This window comes from Plectropomus leopardus, chromosome 18 (genome assembly GCF_026936395.1).
Source record: "Plectropomus leopardus strain MGB_pleo_1.0 chromosome 18, ASM2693639v1, whole genome shotgun sequence".
Taxonomy (NCBI): Eukaryota; Metazoa; Chordata; class Actinopteri; order Perciformes; family Serranidae; genus Plectropomus; species Plectropomus leopardus.
Genome location: NC_142193.1, coordinates 8,504,955 through 8,531,360, shown reverse-complemented (window position 1 = coordinate 8,531,360; position 26,406 = coordinate 8,504,955). Strand labels below are relative to the sequence as shown.

General features: G+C 40.8%; 1 protein-coding gene across 1 annotated transcript in view; it reads right to left on the bottom strand.

Moving 5' to 3' along the window:
• Positions 1–15,254: 15,254 nt before the first annotated feature.
• Positions 15,255–26,406, bottom strand: part of cacng2a (calcium voltage-gated channel auxiliary subunit gamma 2a) — an 80,826-nt gene continuing 69,674 nt past the window's right edge. The window contains exons 3-4 of the mRNA XM_042504145.2: positions 18,814–18,954; positions 15,255–17,291 (exon numbers count right to left, since the gene is read on the bottom strand). Coding sequence (XP_042360079.1) covers positions 16,756–17,291; positions 18,814–18,954 — 677 coding nt within the window. The 3' untranslated portion in view covers positions 15,255–16,755. The remainder of the gene's footprint in view (positions 17,292–18,813; positions 18,955–26,406) is intronic.

Sequence of the window (26,406 nt, the reverse complement as noted above, 5' to 3'; positions counted from 1 at the left end):
ATTTTTGTCTAAGGTGCAAGTGGGGCAGGAGAATACTATGTGTGATTTAAGTAGTAGGGTCATAAATCCTACAGTTTCTATACCTATTGTGTAACACGATGTGAATGGTCATGGAGATTTTATCGTTGGTCCTTGAAAAGTCACGGAAAGTTTTGAAATTTTGTCCATGAAAGTGTGTTTGATCCTTGAACAATGCATCCTGTATGTAAAATCTTTGTAAAGTAACATACAGTAGAATGAAAAGCGCAATATTTCACTCTAAGCTGTAGTGGAGTAGGAGCACAATGTAGCATTAAACTACCTAAAAGTACCTTAACTGTGCCTGTAAGCACAGTACTTGAGTAAATGTACTCCGCTGCGTCCCACCACTGCTCACCGAGCTTGTTAAACGTGATCCGCCTCCGAGTCCAGCCTCTTGCGCTGCAGCTGAAAAGGTCGACATCAGCTGTGATGAGAGCAGCCACCTATGCAGAACTGATGGACAGCGAGAAACTGGGTTTAGCTAACATTGCATGTTTTAACTGGCTATATGTGTCCTTGAGCTGTAAGGCTTGTATTCGGCTGACATCAGAACTCCAGCAGTCACAGTACGGTAATTAAGCCCCAACATCATCCATTCTGACTCATCATCACTGCCAAAACTAAAACCTCCACTTCAGCAGGTAATGAGGAAGACCCTGAGAGGGCTCCACAGGCCATTTAGATGTCCTGCAAAACGCCTCTGTGAGACATCTCTGCATAATATTCAGCACTCTTTGCAAAAATGTGGATTTCCTGTAAGGATTTTCAAGGTCCCACCTATCTCCCATTAACCTGCAGTGGAGGGAACTGAAGGACAATTGTTCTCTGTTGAGCAACATTTCAAGAGATTGACATTTTCTCTACCAAAGCAGAAAATATCCTCCAAAGGACACTTGTGATCAGCTGAGCCCTGGAAAGAGGCAGTACATGTCGAAGCAGCAGGAGGAAGGAGCGGGGTGAAGCCCCGTGTCACTGTGTCCAGAGGACAGTCATGGAGATGGCCCTGCTGTTACATAATAACCTCCAGTGGCTGTGACCTCTGCCCCGCCGCAGAGCTGCAGTTCAAAGCTGCCACACAGCTCTGCTTTACATAATGCCCCCTCTGCTAAATGTGACCGTTAACGCTCCACAATTATGCCATTAATTGCTCCCTCTGTCCCGTTCAGGTGAGCTCCGGTGTCCCAGCAGGCGCTCTTTTTATGACCCCGTGCATCTGCTCAAACAGCATCTCTGTGCACTTTTCAGAAAGGCCCGTCTGCACCATTCCCCCTTATTAGTTCAGTCTTCCATCATCTCAAATGAGCTCATCTCAGAGCTACAGACTGATGAGGCAGGGGAGGGGACACAGATTCAAAGAGGGAGGGCACATTTTACATGGTGAAAACTGTGTTAAAACTCAAATTCAAAGCCTTGATTCTTAGCAATAATAAACTATACATGATATTAATTCAGTGTAATGCCTAATGAGCAACTCCAAATATTCTAATGTCAATAATCAGTCAATAGCTGCTTCTTGTAACTCAGCCCACATCCTTAAACAGATTACAAGACAAAAGGTCTTTAGCCCTCCTACATAGGAGCAAGACCCCCAAACTGAGAGACACAAAGTTACTACAAAAAACAACTTTCTTTATGTGGTTATTTTGCATGACGTTATGGTTATTTTGCTTTACTTTGTTGTCACTTTTTAGCAATTTTTGGTAGTTTGTGTCTTTTTACATCTCTTTCAAGTTATTTGTTGTCCTGTTATTTTTTAAATAATTTTCAAAATTTATTTAGCCTTTATTTAAACAGGTCGGTCCCGCTGAGATACAATGACCTTTTTTTTCAAGGGAAGCCTGGCCAAGACAGCAGCCTAAGAAATATAGAAGTTGCAACAATTACAGTCAAACACCAACTCACACAACAAAACAAATAAGATACATACTAGTTAAAAGCAACAGGATTAAGACTCAGGATTTACATTAAAACAAGAACAAGAGCGATATGTAGCTGCTTCAGAGTCTCTCATACGGTTTTTAAAAGTTCCACGTGTTCTGCAGTAAGTTCCGGGCAGCAGGTGCAGAGTGCTTAAAAGAGTGCTTACCAAATTCAGAACGAACTTCGGGTACGTTTGATAAGTACAGATCATTGGAACGTCAACAGTAATTGCTCTGAGTTTTTTGCCGGGTATTTCTCTTCTCTTTGTGTTCGTTTTGTTTCACTTTGTTGCCATTTTTGCAGCAATTTGTGGAAGTTTTGAGTCTCTTTATAACTGTTTAGTGTCCCGTCGTTGTAATTTTGCATCTCTTCAGAGTTTTTGGATGTAATTTTGCCTAGCTGTAATTATTTTGGGATCTTTGTAGTTGTTTTACTGCAAAGTTGTCATGTTGCAGCAATTTGTGGTACTTTTATATATCGTTTTTTGTATTTCTTTATGGTTGTTTCTTTGTGGTTGTTTTGCATCTCTTTGGGGTTGTTTTGCTTCCTTTTATGGACATTTTGCAGCAATTTGTGGTGGTTTTGTATTCTCCTTTTTGCATCTCTTTTAAGGTTGTTATCATTTTACATCCTAATGATTATTTTTTTGCTTTATTTTATTGTCATTTAGCAACAATTTGGGGTTGTTTGTGGTCATTTAGCATCTTTTTGTGATTATTTTGCATCACTGCCTAGGTGTTCTGCATCACTTTGTGGTCATTTTGCAGCATTTTGTGGACTTTCTGTTTGTCTTTGGGACTTTCCAACAAGAAATGCTTCATACAGGGCTCAGGGGCTCCTGAACCTTTACCCAATTTTCCTGTTTAGCCCAACTAATTGAGAAGGTATAGCTGCAGCTGAAGCAGCTTAGTGACTTGCCCACCATAGAAACACAAACAGCCCCCCTTTGCCCCTTGGTCTGGAAGCTGAAGCTGTGAAGAAATTGCCTAGTTAGTGTTAAGCCAATTATAAAGTGTTAGGTTAAAAGAGAGGAGGTTAAGGTTAGGGATAGATCCAGGGTTATATTTGTTACTAGGTAAATCACATCTTCATGTATAATGAATAAATTTAATTTAAAAAAAGTGGTTTATTACTAGGTTTGGCCTCATATGTGTTGTACCAGTGGTGGGTGTGGTTTGTAGGACTGTGTTGTGCAGGCTTTAAACAGAAAGTGGCTGCAGCCATGCATGTCTCCAACATGATATTAAGAAGCCAACTACCTCTCACTCTCTGACTCTCGTTGGGGAACACCAGAGTTGGCCAGACTGGGGCCGGTGACCAGAGAGGGGGGGTTGATTTTGATTAGTTAGTTTGATTGATTAGTTCAGTGTTTTATCATTTCAAATGAGCTCTCCTCAGAGCCAGGGACCAATGAAGCCAGTATTGTCTGTGTCTCCACTTTGTGTGACTGCATTTGTGAATGTGTGTGTGCGTGCGCTATCCTGCAGTGGAACCTTCAGTCCGGTCCTGAGATAGCAGCTGTTGCTAGTGGGACAGTGGCCAGGTAACCAGGGTGCATGCTGGGACAACGGAGAGGAGGGCCAAGCATTTGATTTATTTGAGTGTGAGTGAGAGTGTGTGCAGTTGCTTGTACGTGTAAGTAGGTGTGTACATCTGTGTGTTGGTGTGTGTCCTGGCACCGTCGTCAGCCGGCTGGCACAGAGTCAGCGGCGGGCCGTCCTGCAGAGTGAGAGAAGAGGCTGAGTGATGCTGCAGCGTGGCGTCTGACAGGAGGACAGACTGTTGGAGGGGACGACCGCACACTCAGGATCATAATTATGCACAATGGAGGCCACAGGCTCAGATACTGGTCCAATGGTGACTACCTGACTGCCTGACTACTGTTAAGATTTGTTATTCTGCCTGGACTGGGTGGAATTTTGCAGTGATGGACGAAGTACTCAGATCCTTAAAATAAGTAAAAGTAGAAATATAAAGCTCCTTGAGGTAGGTTAGAGCAGTGCCTATGGTGTGTTTAGCTGAATGAACCACCCTTTGCAGGGTCTTATGGTCCTGTTAGGTGCTGTTTTTGTACCAGGCCCTGATGCTCCCTGTCAGGACATTCTCAATGAAGCAGGAGTAGAAATACCTCAATCTTTGAGGGTATACCTGGAAATTTCCTCAAGCATCTGAGGTGAAACAGTCTCTTCCTTGCCTATCTCACCACTGAGTCAGTATGCAGTACCCAGGTCAGGCCCTCAGTGATGTGGACACCAAACTACTTCAAGCTGTCCACTTTCTCCAAAGGTTTTAGGGGCTTTTAGTAATTAATCAAGCAAAAATACCAAACATTTTCTGGCTCCAGTTTTTTAAATATGAGTATTCATTGCTTTTTTTCATCAGTGCAAAAAGGATGTTTGGTTTTTCGAATGTTTCCATCCATCCATTTTCATCTGCTTATCTGTGGTTGGGTTGCAGGGGCAGCAGGCTGAGCAAAGTACTCCAGGCATCCCTCTCCCTAGCAATGTTTTTCAGCTCCACCTGGGGAATCGCACAGTGTTCCATGGTCAGATTAGATATAATCCCTCCAGCATGTTCTGGGTCTGCCCTGGTCTCCTACCAGCTGGACGTGCCCAGAATGGGAGGTGCCCAGGAAGTATCCTGATAATACCTGAATACAAAGCCATCTCATCTGGTCCCTTTTGACGTGAAGGAACAGCGACTCTACTTTGAGCTGCCTCCGAGTGTCTGAGCTCCTCGTCCTATCTGTAAGGCTGAGCCCAGACACCCTATGAAGGAAACTTGGCCACTTGTACCCACAATCTCATTCTTTTGGTCACTAATCAAAGCTCAAAACCATAGGTGAGGACTGGGACGAAGATGGAACAGTAAAGCTTTGCCTTCTGGCTTAGCTCCCTCTTACCACGACAGTTCGCCTATCCATCTCACACTCCATTTTACACTCATTCATGAACAAAATCCTGAGATACTTGAACTCTGTCACTTGTGGAGGTAACTTTCTCCCAACATGGACTGTTGTCAGACAAAATTAGCAACACTTAGATGTCAGGGCAGGCCTTGGGAAATTGTGATGGATATGTGTCAGTGTTGTACGAAGTGTTTTAGACAAAGTGATGAATTGGTTAACCAAAAAGATGACCTGCAGGTTCACTAACAAATCCTTAATTAGTGGAAAGTCTTTTAATTTTTACGATGTGGAATTAAATGCACCACAGGTTGCTGCAGGGTGGAGGAGCTGGAGATGATGCTCCGTTTGTATAATGTCTGTGTTACACTGATGAATGTCTTTGACATAAGGGCTTATATTATTGAACACAATATTTGGGCTTGATTCCCACTAAGATGGTTGGAAGATTTACTTTTCATACTTTTAATACTGATCAGGAGTCAAAGCCAAGTCACTGATCACGATGTAGATAGAAATCATCAAAAGACAAACAAACATCAAAAGATTCCCATCCATAATGTATTTAGTGCTGACTAAAGCTTTGTCTAATCAGAAAAAAGGCAGTAGTCCTCTATGTCTGTGTGTAAAGGACAGTGAATGTGAGGGCCTGAGCGTTCCTCTTGGGCCTGCCAGACTGCAGCTCCTGCACCCCTGCACTGTGGCATCAGTATTCCAGGCCCGTTCACGGACACAGCGTTCCCTGAGCTGACGGAGGCAGCCCCTGCACTCCTCTGCTCTGGTCTCCCATCACACCACCAGAGGGCAGAGCACAGCACACATTTGCTTTACGCATCCCAGAGCACTTTGTGTGCTGTAGCCTACTTTGGTTCCTCCTCTTTATCTCTCTTCTGCCCTCTATTCAGAGCTGGATTTAAAAGCTTCAGATGATTTGTAAAATAGCAGTGACACAGCTCAGACTCTTTGGTCCATATATTTTTTATTCAGGAAATGGTGAAGCTTCATACTGCTAGTATCAGCACAGGGTGTGATGTGAATGTGTCATGTCAGACTATGTTTGCTCCAATGATTTTTTTTTTCTTTTTCAGTTGGTTGACCATGCTTATAGCTCTGTGTTGCCATTCAACTCTGCATGACCCAAAAATAACCCGGGGTGAGCGCAGTCAGCAACTGTTCTCTGGTCAGCACAAACAACAGGCCGCACACACACACACACACACATACACACACACACACACAGAGGCTTGCACATGCAGTTTCACTGTTTGCACGCACAGGATAAAAGATAAACATTCCTCAGACAAAAAAAAAAAAAAAAATCACACACATTTCAGGTTGTATTTTGTTTCCAAAGCGGCACTGCAGCCTCCTGCTCAGTGACTTAAAGTTGGCGATGGCTTCGGAGGCTTCGGAGGCTTCGGGTGACGTGCCCACAAGGCTCCCATTGGTGCTCGCTTCCTCTGTCCCAGAACGTTGTCCAGTAAAGTCAAAGAAAGGTCATTCGTCGGTTTGATGCGAGGTTATGTAACCCCGCAGCCTGCCAAAAAACTCAAAGCCAGGCTCGGGCAAGAGAGAGTGTTTGCTCTTAATGTTCCCAGCCAGGAGGAGGCTGTGTGTTTCTCAGGCCTCACCTCCGATACCTCCCCCTCCACTGACCCCACCCCAACACCCACCACCAGGCTGTTCCCCCACATTTCTCTGATAACACAGCACTGCAGAGACTTTGATCGCCACAGCAGGAATTAGAGAAAGAGGGAGGGAGGGAAGAGTGAGTCAAAGAGAAGAGGAGGAGGAGAACAGGGGGTCCTGGTGATGAAGGCTAATTCTCTCTTGCACTGCAGACTGCAGGTCTCAGGGCTCCCTGACTCACTTGCAGGTCAAAAGGACTTCTTAATGACTTTCAATGTCCTGTTTGCAGAGATCTAAGGACTTAAAATGTGTTGGACTAAATCAAGAATCAAGTCAGAGTGGCCTCAGTTTTATTTTTGTTTGTGATTTTGTAAAGTAAGAAGATCTGGGAAAACTGAACATTTAGCAGCTAAACAGTCAGATATTTGGACTCAGGAATTGGTTGAGACCAAAAACAGAGCTAAAAGAGAATTTTTTGTGTTCTTAAGGTGAGGATATACTCACAAGTTGATCATTTCTCAATGCTGTGGTTATAGTTTGTTTACTGCCCCCAATTTGACGACAAAAAACAGTAATTGCTGGTTTAAAACAATGCACTTGTTTTTGGCAATGTCACTGTGTTACCAGATCTTAGCAGTAATTACATAACAGTAGGTGAGAATGATGTTATCATAAGATAATAATGCTAGCCAAACCTATTGAGTTCTGCTTTAAATGACCATTTAACTGTGTATGAAAAATGTATATTCTCAAAGGCTAAGGACTTTTAAGGCAAATAATTAAAGGACATAATTACACACCCAGAGATACAAAAAAAAAAAAACCCATAGAAAGTCAGAACCGGTTTCCTTCTGTTCTCTCTTATCTCCCGTCCTTTTGGAAATAAGACAGGAGAAAGCATGGAAATCTGGCCTCTAAGCATTATGGGGGCCCCGCTGCTCTGGCTGGGGGTGGAAGCTGTCATTAGTTTAGAGAGCTCCAGCGCTGATATCATTAGTATTAGCGCTGGAGCTCTCGCCCCTGACCCTCCCTGACATCATTGTGCTGTGTCCAACTCTGTTAGCCTGCCAAAGAAACAACAACAACAACAACAACAACAACAAAATCATCTTTGACTCTTCAAGGGCACGTCTTGCTTCCTCTGGACTCCAACTCCCCTCTGCGAGAAGCCAGAGGAAGAGGAGGAGTGGGGGAAGTTTCTTCATCCCATACCTTCGCAGTGAATCAACCTGTCAGGAGCATAACACAGATTGATATCACTTGCACCCTTTAGTTTAGGGATTGTTGTGTATTTTCAGATATATTTGTGTTGTTTTTTTACCATCTGTCACTCTAAAGGACAAAGGTCTGGCTAGAGCCATCATAATTCCACACTAAGAGGAAAACACACTGGATTGTTTGCATTTCTTTAAACCAATGACAATCATCTTGGGTGTTAATAAGCCCAGGACACAGCAATGGTCCTCTTGCAAAATAGCATTGGGAAAGAACTTTTTTGATGGCATCTTTTTGCACATAGGGGCATGAGTGCAGGCATTTCAATGGCTAAATCCCTGCGAAGGAAAATGACATAAATAAAAGCATCAAAAGATGTTCTAGCATGTAGGTTGATAGCTTGAAAGTTACTGTGGTTGTTTCACGTAGTAAAAAAAGTAGTAAAACAAAGTGTGGAGACATGTCCAGCTATGCAGGACCAGTTTAATGTAGGCAAGCCACAGGGATTTTAAAATGGCAACAAAGAGAAAGTGTGTTTCTTTCTTATTCTTCTACAGGCATTTAATTCTAAACCCAATAGAGTGGAAACATTAAAAAATCAGCCTGGGACCAGGTTTTTATCCAACTTACAAAGTTCTAGTATTAGTGTTAGCTTACATTAGCTACAACTAATGAAATCTGCTGTTCATCTGTTATCTGTTATTCCAGTTGACATCTGTTATTTCAATTGACAAATTCCTCAGTCTGACAGACTACTTTTTTTCAAATTCTGTGTGAAATTAACTACCAATAATTACTAACTTAATGACAAATATGCCATGTTTTTTAGTGCACATTGCGCTATGTGCCACAAAAAAAAGCAACAATAACTTAAGCAAATGGTCAATTAGAAGTATTTAAAAGGGACTGTGAGTTTCAATGTGACTATAGCCTATTATTTACCCATAACCTACAATCCCACAAAACAGTAGAACAAATCAAAACTTAATCGACAATTTAATCATATGGGGTATAAGTGGGGGAATAAGTAAGTGAGTCTGAAACCAGGTGTGAGCTTATTTGGAGCCAGAGAATGCTTAATTTGATCTTCTCCTAAAAATTAAATATGAAGACTGATATTAAATTTTACATCTTTTTCATCTCACAAATCCAACCCACAGCAAAATATGCGACAACTTGAAAAGGCAATGAAAGTAATGACAGAGAGACAAACCGGGAGGATAAACCTAGCCTGCCATACGAGGAGGTGAGGAGAGACAGAGAAAAAAACACACTTATTCATTCCTAAAACATATTAAAATTTGAGATTCAGACACCTGCACCGAGGCCAGGTGCTGCTTTATGAGAAAGCCAGTATCTCTAAGCCTACCCCCAAACACGCACACACGCGCATGCACACGCACACACACACACACACACACACACACACACACACACACACACACACACACACACACACACACACACACACACTTTCTCTTTAATGTAATCCAGGCTTGTAAAATGACTTCTGCTCATGAATTCTGAATAAAGATGGCTATACATAAAAAAAGCCCTATTCATTTAGACTGCCACGTTGACATATTTTCCCCTCAAATTTATGGAGAGCGGCTTGTGTCAGTGAACTCAGATAATGGCAAATCAGGATCTCAGCACTTTTTTCTAATAGAAACTTTTTCCCATTTGATGAATCTGCTGGCCTCTAAACTTGGGAAAGCACATACTGTACATACTATCAAACAGAACTTTAGTGAGTTTGTGAATCTCTTTATTTTACTTATTTAGTTTTTTTTCTCGAGGAAGGACTTCTCTCTGCACTCAACACATGCATAAAACACACCACCATCCTGAAGAACTAACCTCTTTTGTCTCACAAATAGATTTGCTTTGTATATCAGCTTCAGCAGCATTTGCTCACACATACACACACACTCACAGCGGCATGTTAGGCCCTGAAAGCATTGCTTTTAGGGCAGTGGGGTAGAAAGGTGTTGGATGTTCTCTTTGCAGGGAAACTGGCGGTAGAATAGACCTGGTGATGTTATTGCAAACCCTTGTTTCTTTCTCAGGAATGTCCTAGAGAGATGCCATGATTGTTTGTGTCTTACATGCTGCCTTCCACTGAGGCTTCCTACATTGTAAAGAGACAGAGGGAGAATATGCTTGCTGGTGTATAAAAGAGCCGTAGGCCCATCTGTGCAGTGGGAGTCAAAGCTAACAGTTTCTTTGAAGAAAATATGATACATTGTCAGTTTGAGATGCTTTATATTAAAGAACCTGCTCAATGTACATGCATTAACCTCTGTCTTATTGGCAGAAAGTTGAAGAAAAGCTGTATTCTGACTATGAATCCACTTACAGGTACAAACACAGGTGTCAAAATTAAGGGTTTTATCAGGCATTTGAGGGCTAATACTGATATTTTTGTATGGCTACTCCCAGCGGTCGATTACAACGTGTTATCACCATTTTACAACAGCAGACAGAGGTCGTGGTTTTTAGCAGAGCACACAGGGTTTTATGTCTGACAAGTCAGCTTTTATTTTTATGGCTGTATGAAGGCTGATGCCAATATATTGTACAGTGAAGTTGCCAAAAGCCAATATTTTCTGTGTCGATATTTATGTCTGGAAAGATTGGCCATTTTCAAGCATAAACCCGTTTCTGAGAGCATTTCTTTATTCCGTGTCTTTGTCAAATCATTTGGTACTAACATAGCAATACAAGACCACACACTGCTATTCTTGTGAGGACCTTTAGTGAGACAATGTTTTCCCAAACCCTAACCTTAAAGGATTGATGTGCTTCAAACAAAGGACTTATTGGTGCTTTGATTGGTGTCTAAAACCCTCTCTTCTTTCTCCTCTCCTGTGTTGAAATTGGAAGTCTGTGTTTGAAACTGACAATCCGACAAGCACAGCAACTTCACGAGGTAACTGACAGTAGGCACATGGAGGTGAGAAACTAGGCTTTGTCTTTCATGTCTCTATTTTTACTACTTCTCTCACTTTTCATGTGTTCATCTGGGTGCAAACACCATGAATGCCTTTAAGAAAAGACTGTCTGTTATAACTGTTATTCCCATGCAGCCAAATTTTGCTCCATCATAGAGTGTGGGCCTTTATTACAGATTTAAACACCTTTGCATGTCCAAAGACTTCTTTATGCTCATTCATAGTCCTGTGCTCATTTGTAAACACAAGAAGTACTTGTGGCGAAGAATGAAAAACAAAATTGAGAGAGAAATTTAAACCCTGTCACACCCTTCGATGTCAAATTGATTAGAGTAGAAAAATAATAAACATATTGTTTCATAAAATTGTATTTTATATAAGTTTTGTATATGGAGGGGAATTGTTGCTTTAGAAACAGAATGCCCACATATAGAACTATTTTCAAACAAATTTTCATGTTTCCAGGAATGAGTCTATGTCCATTTTTGCATTTAAAAAATGCTTCCAATTTCAACTTTGGCTTGCCATACTTTCCATAATACCAAGGTATTATGGTAGTACCAAGCTACTACAGAGACGAGCTTCTACGAAGAACTTATTCAAGCCTGCCACAGACAATTCAAGTCTACAACAGACAACTGAGTTCTTCACCGCACAACTACAACAACCTCAGACAGTGCCATGGATGGAAGAAAGTACTCCAAAAATGCGAGCTGTCGAACTCGCCTTCCAACATGTCTTCAAGCTGCTTGCAACAAGATGTTTAACCAGAGGCAGCAGGCTGACACACTTTCGCAGCAAAATAACAAATTGCTGGCAGAAATGGAGGAGTTGCGCCTGAAAGACCAGAACAACCAGCAGGAAATCTACCGTCTGAATGAGCTTCTGAAGATGAGGGAGGAGGAGAACAGCCAGACCATCAAAAACCATGAGACAAAAATCTCAGAGCTCGAGAAAAGCCTCAAATTCTGGACAGAGTCAACATTCAAGGCAGCAAAGTTGACTGAGGTGGAAGACAAAGTCTCAGAGCTTTTGGAGAAAGAGAAAGCTTGGGGGATAAAATACATCAATCAGTTGGAGAAGTCCAGAGAAACAGAACAGATCTTGTTGGGCTGGATAAAATCTTTGCAGTCAAACAAATCTCTGGAAAGGAACTTCAAGGCCTCCCTACCAAAGGAAAAAGAATTGGAGAAGAAGGTAGAAAAACTGAAGACAAAAGTAACAGAGATGAAGATTGAGATGGAGCAGTATCGGTCGAAGGAGGAACTCCCACCCTCAATAGAGAGGATGCCAAAGGTGAATGAGGACAAGACAGAGGAGAAGAAGAAGAGGAAGTTGAAGCATTGTCTCAGATGGTTGTTCACGAACAAGGTGCATCCATCTCCCTTCCAGAGTGCGGTGGAAAAGGAAGCTCTTTGTTGTTCATCTCAAGTTGGACAACAGTAGATTCCTCTTTCTCCCCCACTTCTCCACCTTCCCTTCACCGCCTCCATCACCTGCTAATTTTATCACCCCTACTCCATCCACCTCATCCCATCCCTCCATTAAGGGCAGCACAGCGGCGCAGTGATTAGCACTGCAGCCTCACAGCGACACCAACCATCCAGCTGTGTGGAGTTTGTATATTCTCCATGTGTTTGTGTGGGTTTTCTCCTGGTGCTCAGGTTTCCTCCCACAATCCAAAGATATACATTTAAGGCTAACTGGAAACTCGAAATTGACCCCTAGTCAATCAATCAATTAAAAAAAAGTATATATATTTCCCTCCCACAATTGGACACTCTAAATTTCTATATAAAACACTTAAATATCAAATAAAAATAACAATAAATACCCAATCAAATTAAAGTTCAATGTCTCTGCCTCTCTGATAAAAATGTACAGTATATATACAATTGCATGTGGCTATAGAAGTACTGGTATCTGTTTAAATTATGACTGAAACAACACTGAAGCTGATCAATAAAATGATCCAAATGGTATTTTGGGTGCTGGCTCACAGCTGGTTCTCTTTGTCATGCTAATGAGATTTTTTAATATTAACCTTTTCTATTGTCAATATATAGTGTTTTTTAATTATTATCAGTTTATTTTTATTCTGAATGTGGGTATCACTGTTCAGTACATGATTTTTTTCTTCATTTCGTGGGAGTTCAATCAGGCCATTAACACCCCTTTCTACTGTTTCTGTTGTCTCACTGTGAGCTGAACTAACAGCAAACACATCCATGTATCATGTGTAAAATACTATTGTTAAACACACTGTAGTAAATATTACTATTTTCTTTTAGTTTGTCACTTCTTTTCCTCACTCACTTCACGTCCTTTACCTCACTTCCTTTTTCTCCCCTTTCCTCAGCACTGATTGATTCATCTGACTCTTTGTTCTCTCCTCATTAAGCTGATCGAGTCCACCTGTTCATTACTCAGCATGCACACACACTTTTACTCACTCTTTCTGGATCATCACACGGAGTGGCCGTGCTGTTAAGCAAAGTTTCTTTCTCTTAATCCTTTTGTGAGGAGAATTAAAGTTTCAAAGCTGATGCATTCCAGCCCATGCCCTTGTTAGTATACCTCTCCTTCTGAACCTCTGCCTGAACACATATTTTTGTGTGGTTGAAAAGTAGTACGTCACTGTTGAGACAAACTGAGTTATAATAACCGCCATCATTTCCTGGGAGCCTTCTTGCCAGTTGAAAACAAACTCAGCTCTATCAACATCTTCAACACCTGTCACATGAAATTTCTAATGTTAACCGTGGTTAACAATATAACCACAATAGTACATCTCCAAACTCTGACTACATTTACATGCACAAAAAATTCTGCTTTTGGATTTTATTCTGAAAAAGCTATTTACTAATGACACTGAATATTGTCTGATATTTCCACTGACATGCAGCAGTGAAACACTTTCAGAGTTTCCTACCAGTGCATGACTTGTTTACCTGTGTGAACACAGCCTCCGTCTTTCATTCCTTTAACCACTTTTAAGAGGTCAGGGTTGTGATATTAATATTCAATAATCTGTTGATATGCAAGTCTTCCATATCATTTAAAACATTTGGCTAGTTTGTTGTGTAAAATATATCCATGACAGCACACAGAGCTGTGTATAAAAAGGCAAGAGGCAAACTGTGGTAAAAACCCCAACTGAAACTAAATTGCAAATGTGCTGTATACATGTCCAAAGAATGCTCTTAAAACCTGAATAATACCGGCATATCCCACATGTCTTAATTGGAAAATAACTCATTTGGATAAAGGCAAAATTCGAAATATGTAGACAAAAAAAGTACTAAATAGCATGTTAGTATGGCACTTCTGAAGCTGCCATGCCATTCAAATTAGCAAGACTTTAGAGGTCAAAGGTCAAACTCTGGATTTATAATAGATCCATGTTTTAAACCTGCAGCGTGGTAGAGCGCAGGGCAGTCCTCTTTACTGCTCTGCACCAGTGGAAAACTACCAACCTCACCGACCCTCCAGTGTCAATACACACACATAAAAACATATATGGGGTTCTGACATGATAAAAGGCATAAGAACGAAAACAATATCTGTATTACACACAATTTAAATTATGTTTTTAGGGTCACAGTTCATGCCTGAGCTCTGGGAACAGTAATGACATTTGACATTACACTCAGCATCTACTTACTTGCTTTTTACGGCTTTTGACTGCATCTCATGGTAAAATCAGTAAATAGGAGTTTATTGTGGGTGTCATTATATGATTAAAGTGTTAAATTTTGCTCACAAAGCTATTAAAACATAAAATAGCTGAAGTAGAAAACAAACAAAGCTCTAAAAAAGCATGTAAATTGACAGATTATAATGTCAAAATTAAGTTAATTTCCTCTGACTTTCTAAGAGTTGCTTATTTCTTGTAAGGCACTGGGTTCACTCATCCACTCTGGGCTTCTTAAAATCCTTCAAAGGAAACTATTTGAGACTAACTGTGTATTCACAGCGGACACGGTGTGAGTGCTTCGCGCGGTGTGGTTAAATCCAAAGTCAATGCTAGGATGTGGACAGACGCAAATTCAGGCTGGGTGATACAATGGACGCAAAGGATGTGACGTGATTGACTCACTACTTTGTGAGATGTAAATTTGTATTTGTATTTCACTGCAAACCACGTTAGCAGCTGACTGCCTCTCCTAGCTAATGTAAGCACAACCACAGCTGTTAAGGGTGACTTTTTGCAAGTTTCAGAACGCTCCGAAAATAAACAAGCAACCATATATGAGCGGGTAACGTGACACGAACATTTTTTCACGCTTGGTGTGAACGCACAGTAAAAAATAACTCTTTTGGTTGAGGTGCTCACAGCTCATGTCCACAATGAGATCATAACCTGTGATGAAGGTGGAAAGTGGACACTGTTTTATTTTAAGGGGCCAGAAGCCAAAAAGGTTGAAAACGGCTGCTCCAGTCTACGGCTTCTCATTAAGACAAATAGTAACTTTCATGCCCGATGTTGTTTTTTGCCATCCGCAGAACAAAAACTTCAGTTATTCAGACAGACAGACAAGTGTTAGTACTGGAAACAAAATGTGTTATAATTAAGGTAAAGTGTTAGAGACACGCAGTGAAACATGGTGATTTGTTCCCCCTAGGGTTTGTATTTTATTCATCAGGACTTGATGCATCCAAGTATAGGATCATTCGGTTTTGGCACCTTTAAAGATTTCATTTTCAATTTGAACAACACATTAAAAATCAAAAAGAAACAAAGAAATGACTAAGGCTGTGTGAGTTTTCAAAATAAAATACATACATACATATATTTATATATTTATAAATAAATCAACCAAACCATTTTTAAAAAAAGCAGTTTTGTTCAATGTCGATTGTTTGGTTTGTCTCACAAAAGCAATCCGATAAAATGACCTAAAGTAATAATAAAAAAAAGAAAACATAATAAAAATACACATGAAAACATTAATAGTTTAAACTTTAGCGTCTTTGCTTTTTTTTTCCCCTTATAATTATTAACCTTTAAAACTTAAGTTTCTCAAGAGCAGATTTGCTGTAATTTTATAGCATGCATTTAATTTCTGAAATTGTGAGTCACTTAGCTTCTCTTGTACTATTTCATATTTATTTTTATTTTTGTGTTTGGCGTCCTCTTCTTTTCCTTCCCCTCTGCTCCTTCCTTTTTATTTTGTAGAAGTCGTGTTTGGAGTCTTTGTGAACTTTGACCCCTTTTGTTGGCTCTTTTCTGTTAAGGGGTTCAGCTCTCCCATTTACGACCCCCCCAAAAAAGAAAGCGAACAGGGACTGAGAAAAAGACGAGAAGGTTCTATTAAAAGAATAGATATTATTCTACTGTTGACGGTCTGCGTGTGCCTCTGGCGCCATCAGTCGCTGTGCGCTGCAGCTACCAAGAGGACCTTCCCTTGCTGTCAACCTTCAAAACGAACAGATACTAAAAGAGTCTTTTCTTGTCTTACCAACAGCACTTGGTTTAGTTAACTTGTTTTTTTCTTTTTTGCTTCGGTAAAGTCTGTAACTCTTGATTATTAACGTAATAATTTATTTATAAAAGTAATACATATATATATATAGTACCTTTGTTAGAGATTACAGATTGGGCTAATTCTTACTGAATCCCAAACTGTAACAATTCACAGTTTTAATGCAAAAAATGAACAAATGAGTCAATAAATAAAAGAGGTGTCTATCTGAGCGGTGGGCTTGCTGAGGGGGAGCTCGACCTGTTGCTCCAACCAACCTCGTGGGGCAAAACCGTCAAACCAAAGGGCTATGAAATCATGAAATCTTTATCTCATCACTGCCCACCCCCCTCTCTCCCACCCTCCCTTTCAGTACCCCTCATAAACAAACCCTACGCAAAAAAATGACAGATGTCACTCTTTTGGGACGCCCTGACCCATTCTCACTGCTCTGCCATTCAATCCAGGAACACAGCAGACTTGTTGAAACTCTCAACAATGGTAATGGAAAAGTCATGCAGCTGAACAAAAAGAACAAATGTCTATAAACATGGAAATCCATCTTCTCCTGGGGGCATACCGCACCCACAGGGTTCCCGTGTCTCCTGGTCTCTCTGCCGGGCCGCCCTGGCCTGTGTTGACTCCCTCATACCGGCGTGGTGCGGCGGTTCGCTGTGTTGGTCTGGCTCGAGTCTTTCAGGTCCTTCTGGATGCAGTTGTGGACTTGCAGGAAGTTGTGGTCCCTCTCAGAGTTGTAGGTGGCGGTGGGCGTGCCAGAGGACTTCAGAGTGTCCCGGGGCAGCGTGTACATGGAGATCTCCGTGGATGGCAGCGCGCTGAAGCCCTTGAGGCCCACTGGCGAGGTGTCGCGGGAGTGTGACGGGTCTGTGGAGCGGGAGGAGGAGCGCGAGCGACGTCTATAGCGGTAGCGGTAGCTGGGGATCCGTGTTATGGCCGAGCCTTGGAGGTAGTCGGCTGCGCGCGCCCCTATTCGGAGCTGTCGATGGCGGTCGATGAACATGTGCACGGCCAAGACGCCAACCATCTCAGCCATGATGAAGGAGAGGGCACCGAAATAGAAGGACCAGCCGTAGGAATAGCTGTTCTTCTTCGAGTCGCTTTTTGAAGGGTCCCCTGCGTTGGCTGATATGTACACGATGATCCCAATGATGTTGCTGAGGCCTGAAGGTGCAGGATGGAGAGGGGTGGATTATGGGTAATGGGTTCATGGGGAAAAGGAGAAAGAAAAGAAGAAAACAAGACAAAATATCAGTCAGGATGAGCTCACAGGCCGAGTTATTCTTAGTTTATGCTTAACTTAATATGCATGATCATACCAAACATGCTCTGATTCATGCACTGTACACAGCGTGCTAATCCTGTCCAACTCTCCATCCAACATGACTGATCTGAGACTCCTAATCTTTGCCCTCGCAGCGACAAACAAGGCGGCTTCAGTTCTTGACGCAGATCATTTAGGACAGTGTATCCACATCCCATCATACATCCATATAAACTCTGACTTGTTAGTTAAGTTACACATGGAGAAATGTTTGACATGGTATATCTGGGAAGATGGATCATAGTGAAAGTGTGTCATGGACACCATATTTTTAGAGATGAGTCCCAGTGGGTGGCTTTTAGCCCAGCAACAGGATCAAGAGAAAGAAAAGAGGACAAGAGAAGGAAGAATAGAAGAAGTGACTTGTAGCTGAAGAACAAGAGACGACCGGTGCCTTTGGAATTTATGTGGTGACATAATGTTAATCACAAAAGACATGAATAATGACTAGTGCTGCAATGATCAACCAATTAGTTGTCAACTAATTGATGATCGAGTAGTCTGTTTGAGTAATCTATTAAAGAAAAATAGTTACAAATTCCAGCTTATTAAAACCCCTTGACAGGCGTTATAACTGCACGGTAGACATGTTTGCGATCAAACTGCCTCACTAAAAACTTGGCAAAACCCAATTTAATTTTATTTTCATTCAATTGTGTTTTTATTATATTAAACTGATTTGTTGTTGTTTTTTTTGACCATCCATTTTAAACAGATTTTGTTACTAGATTCATTATTGTTTGTATTCATTTAAATGTTTATTTTTTTTTTCATTTATTTTGTTTATATTTTGAAGTTAATTTAATTTTCAGATTTTTAGGATATATATATATATATATATATATATATATATATATATATATATATATATATATATATATATATATATATATTACCACAAATTCTTTACAGATTTTTTGTTAAATTCAGATTTATTTGCATCTGTTTATTTTTTTTTTTTTATTACTTTTTGCAAAGGTATTTCTTAATGTGACTGTTAAAGGGTTTAATGTGAATATTTTCTTGTTTCTTTACTCCAGTAAACTGAATCTTTGGATTGTGGACATTTGATGACATAATTTTGGACTTTGGGTAACATTGTTTGACATTTCTGGCATTCATTGACCAAACACTGAATCAATTAATTGAGTAAATAATCATCAAATTATTGAATCAGTGAAAATATTTGTTAGTTGCAGCACTTCTTGAACTTCTTGAAAAAATAGTTCCACCACTTGAGGCTAATGACTGGTCAGTCAATTTTGGATCAAAACTGCTCTAATTTGAGGACAAGGTTGTAGAATGCGATGCTCGTACGTTGAACTGATGCCCCCTTTGCTTATGTTGTGGGTGTTGACTCACCTGCAGACACAAAGAAGATCCCTGCGCTGAGGATGATGTTGTGGCGTGACTTGTAGAACTCACTGGCAGCTATACACAGGCCTCCCATGAAGAGCAGGATGACACTGAGGATGGGGAAGATGCTGGAGGCTCGCACCGCACCTGGAGATCAGCGGAGGACGGAGTGGACAAAAAGATGAGGGAAGGAATGCGATAAGGGAGAATGGGATGGGATTTGGGGTGTCAGCGGGGGAACAAAGAAAAAGTGGAAATGGCAGGATGAGTGTAAAGAAACAAAGAGAGAAAAGCACATTAGAATCCATTTCAGCATCTGCTCCTTGTGTGTGAGCACATCCTAATCAACACCCCATCAGGCCTGTGAAAGACTCCATCAACACTGTCTAGTGAGTGTGTATCCCCACAGTGAGCCTGTTACCCAACCTTATGTAATCACACCGCTTGACTCACCCTCCCTCTCTCTCCGTACACTTCTCCGCAGACCACAGAGCTAAGCGGCTGCTTTGTGTAGCATCATGTGAACGGCAGTAAACAGAAGTGCTACGGGGCTCTGGCATGTATATCAGCCAGGCCGCAGTGCAGAGGGATGCAGCCTGCGTCCTTGAAGCAAAACAGCGTCCTTGCAGCTAATTATCCAGAAGCACAAAACTGGAAGAGGGATATATTACTTTTGAGGTCAAGCCAGGGTCAGGAAGGAGCTGCGCTCTCAGGTGTCAGGTACTCATGCTGGAGTTTGAGACAGTTGTTGTTTGTGTCCAACAATGATGAAGTCTCCCAAACCTGTCCATCTTGCAGCCATCCTTTCATATTCGTCCTCCCTCTCTCCCCTGTTTAACATGCACACTTAAACTTTCATCAGGCTGGTTAAATTTTCACCACTTCACCTCATCTCCCCACGTGGCTGCCGCCTCAGCACTTTCCCAGCTTCTCCCCAAAGTGCTGACGCCGAGCTGGGTGGCTTTGCGCTGAACTCGGCCGCCTGCACCTCCACAGGGACCCTGTGGTGCTCCTGGCGGCCCATCTGCCTGCCTACCTGCTGCCATTCATTGCTCCCATCCCCCTCACGAGCTCCTCTCTGACATCCATTCACTTATCCTCTCCCCCCGCCCTCAGCACCCTGAGGCTTTGTGGTGCCCGGCCCGGCTCAGTGGGAAAGCCACCCTTAGCCCACAGGCTGATAGGCAGCAGTCAACAGCTGCAGTGGAGGGGAGTGCCAAGCGGTGGCCACGGCTGGCTGGATTATCGCTCACTGGGCTCGCTACACTAGCCACAGCAAGACCAGTTCCTGCTGAGGTTCTGTGTGCTGCTTTATACTGTATGTGCTGCATGCTCCAGACACCATGGTTGGACAATATGGCCCTAAAACAATACCATGATATTTCAGGGTAGTTTTGCAATGAAGATATTCTTGGCAAAATGATAAAATACTGAAAATATTTTACTATTAATTTCAAAAACAACAGCTGCAAGAAAATTAGTGTTGTAGTTTTATATGTCAACATGAAATTAAGTTTGCCTATTAATATTCAGTAAATACTAAACAAATTATCTCAAATTTTTTAGTTTATAAAGGATAGCAGAAACTAAAAAACTATACAATATAAATAGTACGGCAACATAAAATTAAACAAAACTTGCACATCTTAATAGCTGCCAAATACCTTAAAATATAACTTAAATGTACCTTTGAAGTAACAATTTCACTTTTAGCCATGTTTGTTGTTGCCATGTGTAATAGTCTGATTATGTCAAGGGAAAATATTGCCATCATGATATGAATTCTATCAAAAATTATACCAGTATTATCATATATGATATATGATATATAGCACACCCCTACCAGACACACAGATATTATTTCCCAAAATAATTCTCTAAAAGTTGTTTGTTTTCCAGACATCCATGGTTTCCAATGAGAAGGCGAACACATTGCATGCGGTGTGTGTGTGTGGGTGTGTGTGTGTGTGTGTGTGTATGTGTGTGTGTGTGTGTGTGCACACAGTAGTTAAGATGATTGTCCATTAAGCTGGAAAAGTGGTACATAAGTGCGTTTAACCAGCTTGGCATGGCTTCAGCTCCCCATCTATGCTGTTGTGAAAGCCACCAGACTCCATTGACAAAAACAGCAATTTTAGCTCGCTGAACACAGGAGCCAATGATCAACTGCTGCTTTGATCAGTTGCTAGTCTGTGTATCATGTAACTTCATGAATCTGACCCTCTTAAATGCCATAGGCATCCAATCACACAAACACAAGAACTGTTTTAGGCAGTACATCAGCAGCTGCTGTGTTTGACAGTGTTAAATCACTATTTTTCTCAATGGAGTCTGGCTTTGTTGAGAGCAATATAACGGCTTAATTTTCCTGTGTGAAGTTATTGTCTGACATTAAGGTAAAGCAGTGAAAATACTCTTAATTTAGCATCCACTTAAACTGATTGTTTTAGATGGGACTTTTTTAGGGGGCTAAAATACATAATGTTTTGCTTATCCTTCGACAACAGTAGATCCATCCATAAAGGGAGTGATTTTGGTGAAAAGAAGAAGCAAAGACATTTGTTTGATCAAGAAGTCAGATATAGATATCGACCAGTTAGCATCATCCACCTCTAACATTGTGTTATTTAGTATTGGCTTCTATTACGATTGTAATGTATTCTTTATCATGTGTTATTCAATGAATATTCTAGTGTTGCTGGATGATCTAAATGCAGTATTAAAGGCATCAGGGAATAAAGGCTACAGAGAATCTCCTGGAGAAAGAACATTATATTCGTGTGTGTGTGGAAAATGCATCCATTCGGATTGCAGACTGTTTGTTTTTGGGCTAGTGTGAAATGGTGTTGAAGATGGTGATGTCAATCAGTTTTTTTAACATTTGGTTATTTGGTATTTCAACAGCTACTGACCAGATTGTCATGAAACTTCAGATGGTTATTTGCGTTCCCCTGAGACAGAGGACTAATGATTTTGGTGACACTGTGACCTTTCTTCAGTGTGACCATCAGGCCAAAAAAATTCACTTGCACACGAGAAGTATTAAAAATCTAATTGGGAGATAAACATAAAATATACCCAGCACATTCCCAAAAGAATAAGACCCTTGATGATTTATTTTCTATTAGGCACGTTGCCATGACATTTGCTTAACATCTTACTTAATGGACCCAAATGGATAAATATATTCAGCGCTAATGATCCTATTGCCATCAATTTTTTACCGCAAACACTGGTAAGGATCATGAGAAATAAATAATCTACGTCATGACCATTCTGTCCAACACGTTAGTAATTTGAAGTATAACAAACAAAGCCCTTCCCTTATGTTTGTGGCTTGTTGTATTCAAAATAAAAGCTCTCTTTGTATTTATTTATGCTTAAATAAAGGCTGTCTTATTCACAAATTGAGCTAAATGTGACCTAGAGGTCCACAGTGTTACAGAAATGCTTTTTATTTCTCCTCTAAAATGGCAATTTTTAATTAATTAAGAATTTGTTTTCCTGTGAATGCAATATCTTAAAAGAGTCAAAGGTCATTTTGTGATCTCATCTGTCTCATTCTTGTGAACACGATATCTCTTGAACACCTTGAACGAATGCCTTCAAATTTGGCACAAACGTCAACCGTTACTCAACAATCGTAAAACATGTTTTTGGCCACAACTCCTGAATTTTTATGGTAATTATGACAAAACTTCACACAATTGTCAAGAAGGATATAATGAGGAAGTTATGACATTTTATATCCAAAGGGTCAAAGGTCAACTATGCAACTTCGTTGGCCCGCTAAGGAATACAACTGTTGGTGGTCTTTTTTTTAATCCCCCTTTTTAATTTGACCTATTTATTAATAGATTAATTCATTTTTATAATCCTTCCTGTCTTTGTTGTCCTAATAGAATTGACCCTTGTGTGACTTTAGACTTTTATTTTCTAGTGTTTCCATGTAACTGACCTGAAATGTGGTCAATGGACAGCCGTTAGCAATTATTGTAATTATTGATATATAAATAACCTTTTCTATCTTAACATTTGTGTATCTTTATAAAAACCATAAAACAATCAGCAGACTGAAGCTGTCTGTTTCTGTAAGAGCAAGATGAAGAACGTTTTGCATCATCAGCGAGCGTCTTTATGAATGTGGTTTTGACCCGACACCTTAATGTCTCTGCTCCCTGTCCCACCTGTGTTCACCATGTCATCACTCAACATCGTGATCATCACTTTCTCTAACCTTGACTGAAACCGTCCGGCGACTGAGCTGCAATCTGTGTGATGTAGCAGACTTTAATGTGGTTATTCACCATCCTCCATCTTTCTGTCTCTGTCTGCTGCACACAGTCATCTTGCCGTCATTGTCACCCGGCAAATCTCATCTTTTCTTTCTCTCTCTCTCTCTCACTTAATTCGCACTCAGTCAAAGCACAGACAATTTGAAAGATAAAGTGTATCCCCCCCCCCCGTCTTTCTGCGTTCAGCCCCCCTCTCCCACTTGTCTCCTTGTGTGACCAGAGGGGATTGTGGGGTTTAGGGTTACTGGTGAGGTAAGTTGATTAAATATTAAGTTGTCCTGAGAGTTGACCCTGCTCCTGTGTCCTGCTCTAAATGCATCACTCTTCCTAAATTCCCCACGTCTGTGCCTCCATCCCTCTATCCTGTTAACCCTGAAGATATTGACACGGCCGTTCACAGCACATTACCTGGGAGAGGGCACGGGGCTCTTTTTCATCCATCAGCTTCATTTGCAGAGACGTAAGAGGGATAGAGGGCCAGACCAAATTTATTGATTGTTGACAGAGGGGCTGTTTAATAATGCTGGATCTCAAGGTGACACCAAAGTTTAAGAAGCCTCAGAGAGGCTCTGATGCAGGCTAATGTGGAGAGAAAAGGGAATAAGCCGTTACTTATGGGCATTGTTTTATTCATTTAATCTGATCTCATTATGGCATTAATTGAGACAAAAATATCATTGGCAACATGCTTATTTTATCAGTTTTGGTCCAAACTAACAGCTGTCTGTTTTAGTTTTTAAAGCTGTTAAGCTAAGCTTTTAAAATGTTACACAGCCTTCTGCAGTAGCCGACTTTATTTAAATATTTGTGGCTCTGATCGAAATTATCTCGCTAGAGGCTGCTTTACATAGAAGCAAACAGAATCCTTGTCATATTTGTTGTGAAACTCCAAACCATAAAACCTCCTCGGTCATATGTTCCTATCCTCTAATACAACCCAAAAGAGCATTTTCTAAATGTTCACTATTCTGTTATCTTTTGGTAGATGACAGAATAGCTTGTATATACATGACCCTTTATGGTCGCAGTTTTAAACTTATTACACAACATTGTTGTTACACTAAAACTATGTGGTTAGGTTCAGAGAAAAGGTCATTGTTATTATTATTATTATTATTTTTATTATTAATTAATATTATTATTATTTACTACAATCTTATAATACTGTGCATATCTCAGGTGCTGTACTATATTAGGCTTTTAAAATAACTTATCGTTTACAATGTCTCCTGAAAGAAAGTCCTGTATTTGTTTGATCCATTCATCTCCTCTGTCCTGTTTGTACTACATCACCCGACACAGCATTCAGCATAGCTCGGTCTTACTTAAAGATTTTCGGACTGTGATACAAATGTTTGAAAAGATTTTGTTACCTTTAAGCTTATATGGCTTGTACTGCTTGACTTGATAAACGTAGTTTGGCAGATGGTAACCTTGTAGGTGCACTGTTTTTGAATGTTATCACTCTGTAAATGGCAGTTATAAATGGTTATCAGCCTCATCAGTTAAATCAGACCTGCTATACATACTAGCAGGTAAGGAAGGCCTTTGTTTGTCCATTAAATGTTATCAGTTGTCATTGTGAATAGTTTGTTAGGTTTCAATGTAGTTATGCCACAACTATGTGGTTTGGTTAAGGAAAAAGATCTTGGTTTAGGTTAATATTATTATGATCGTAATGTTACATAATGTAACGTGACATGACAAACTGACAAACAGCAGTCTGGGTGACAGTCCTGTGTTTGTTTGACCCATCCACCAACCTGACTTCCTCCATGTGCAGACTTTGTCAGTTTCCATGCTAACATTACGTCACCTGACTTACTCTTTGTCTTGTGTCATGATTGCTACAGTGACTCTGGCATATCTATGAGTCTGATAACAACTATTAACATTCAAATTGGGTGGTAGCGTTCTCCTTAATTTCCTGAATTGTGTTATATTCTGTCATAAAGGTCAATGTCCAAAATACTTAAAAAAATGCTATTTATATCAATAGTTTCTCCCTCCACTAAATGGAGGTGCTGGATTATCCTGCCCCAAACAGTTAACACCCGTCCCCCCAAAAAGAATACATGTCTGTGGAAACACAACAATTTTAGTAAAACTTGATGACAAAGCACAAAGTGCTGACTACTGGCACGTTTAGCGCAACAAAGTCATAAATCATAATGTATCAGCACATATTATTTGAACTCTTCTTCAAACCACATTAAATTCAAAGATATAAGAACTGCGTATGGCAGCTGGTCTCTACAGAACGAGTGCCTCAGGTTTGGAGAGCTTCTGAGAAATCTTGAAAGCAGTGATGAGATTTGTGAAGTCGTGAGTTTTCCGGGGCAAAAGGATCCGACTCATTTACGTGGCCTCAAGGGTCGGCTGGCCCTGCAGTGCTTCTCTGCTCCTATGTATTCTCTGCATCAACATCCATGTTCTAGCAGCACACTGAAAAGTGCAGTGGCCTTCTCAGTGACCTCCCAGCATGCACTGTGCCTTGCCCAGGATCGTCTTTGCTCTATCTCAGAAGAAAATGCTGCAGATTTCTAATGTCGGGGTGTAGTTTGCATAATACTGAGTGTGTCTTATGGCGTACGTGTGAAGCTCAGACGACCGTGTGTCCGGGCTGCTTGTTGTCAGGCCGACGATAGGAATTGTTGGAGGGAGACGGGACAAAAACTACAACCCAGAGGCACTGAGGCTGCTTCTATCTGAGAGGCCACCTATTTAAAATCAAATCCCTCCTCAACACTTTCTGGAGGTTTCACTTCTTCACTTTCCATCTTTTAAGGATCGGCTGTCAGAGTTTTGGATCCTGCCTGGAGGGATGTTTAAGCACAGCAGCACCCTGGGGGGAGGCAGGCAGAGAGACTGACAGGCTGACAGATAGACAGGGACTAGTCTCTGCTGTCTCTGCAGGTCCATGATGCACCGTGCTTAACAGCACAGGGTGAGACAAATACATTGATTTGTTGATATATCGAGCGCATATTGACTTTTTAATAAACATCAGCTATTAGCTGATGAAATGTCAGCCACCTCTGACATAATGACAGTCAGAAAATAAACCCTGCCATGAAAAATGATTTTTTTTTGTTCATTTCACTCATTTTAGCAGCTCATTATGACTTAGAAGCTGAAATAAGTGAAAGGCAATGCAAATTAAATGTTAAAAAATGAATGAGGTCTTCTTTTCTGCAACAAAATTATTAAAACTGTATAATTTCATGTGTTTTTATGCATGTGGTAAATTAATAGATACAGGACCTTTAGGCTTCTTTAAGTATGTGACTTGATAACTATTATT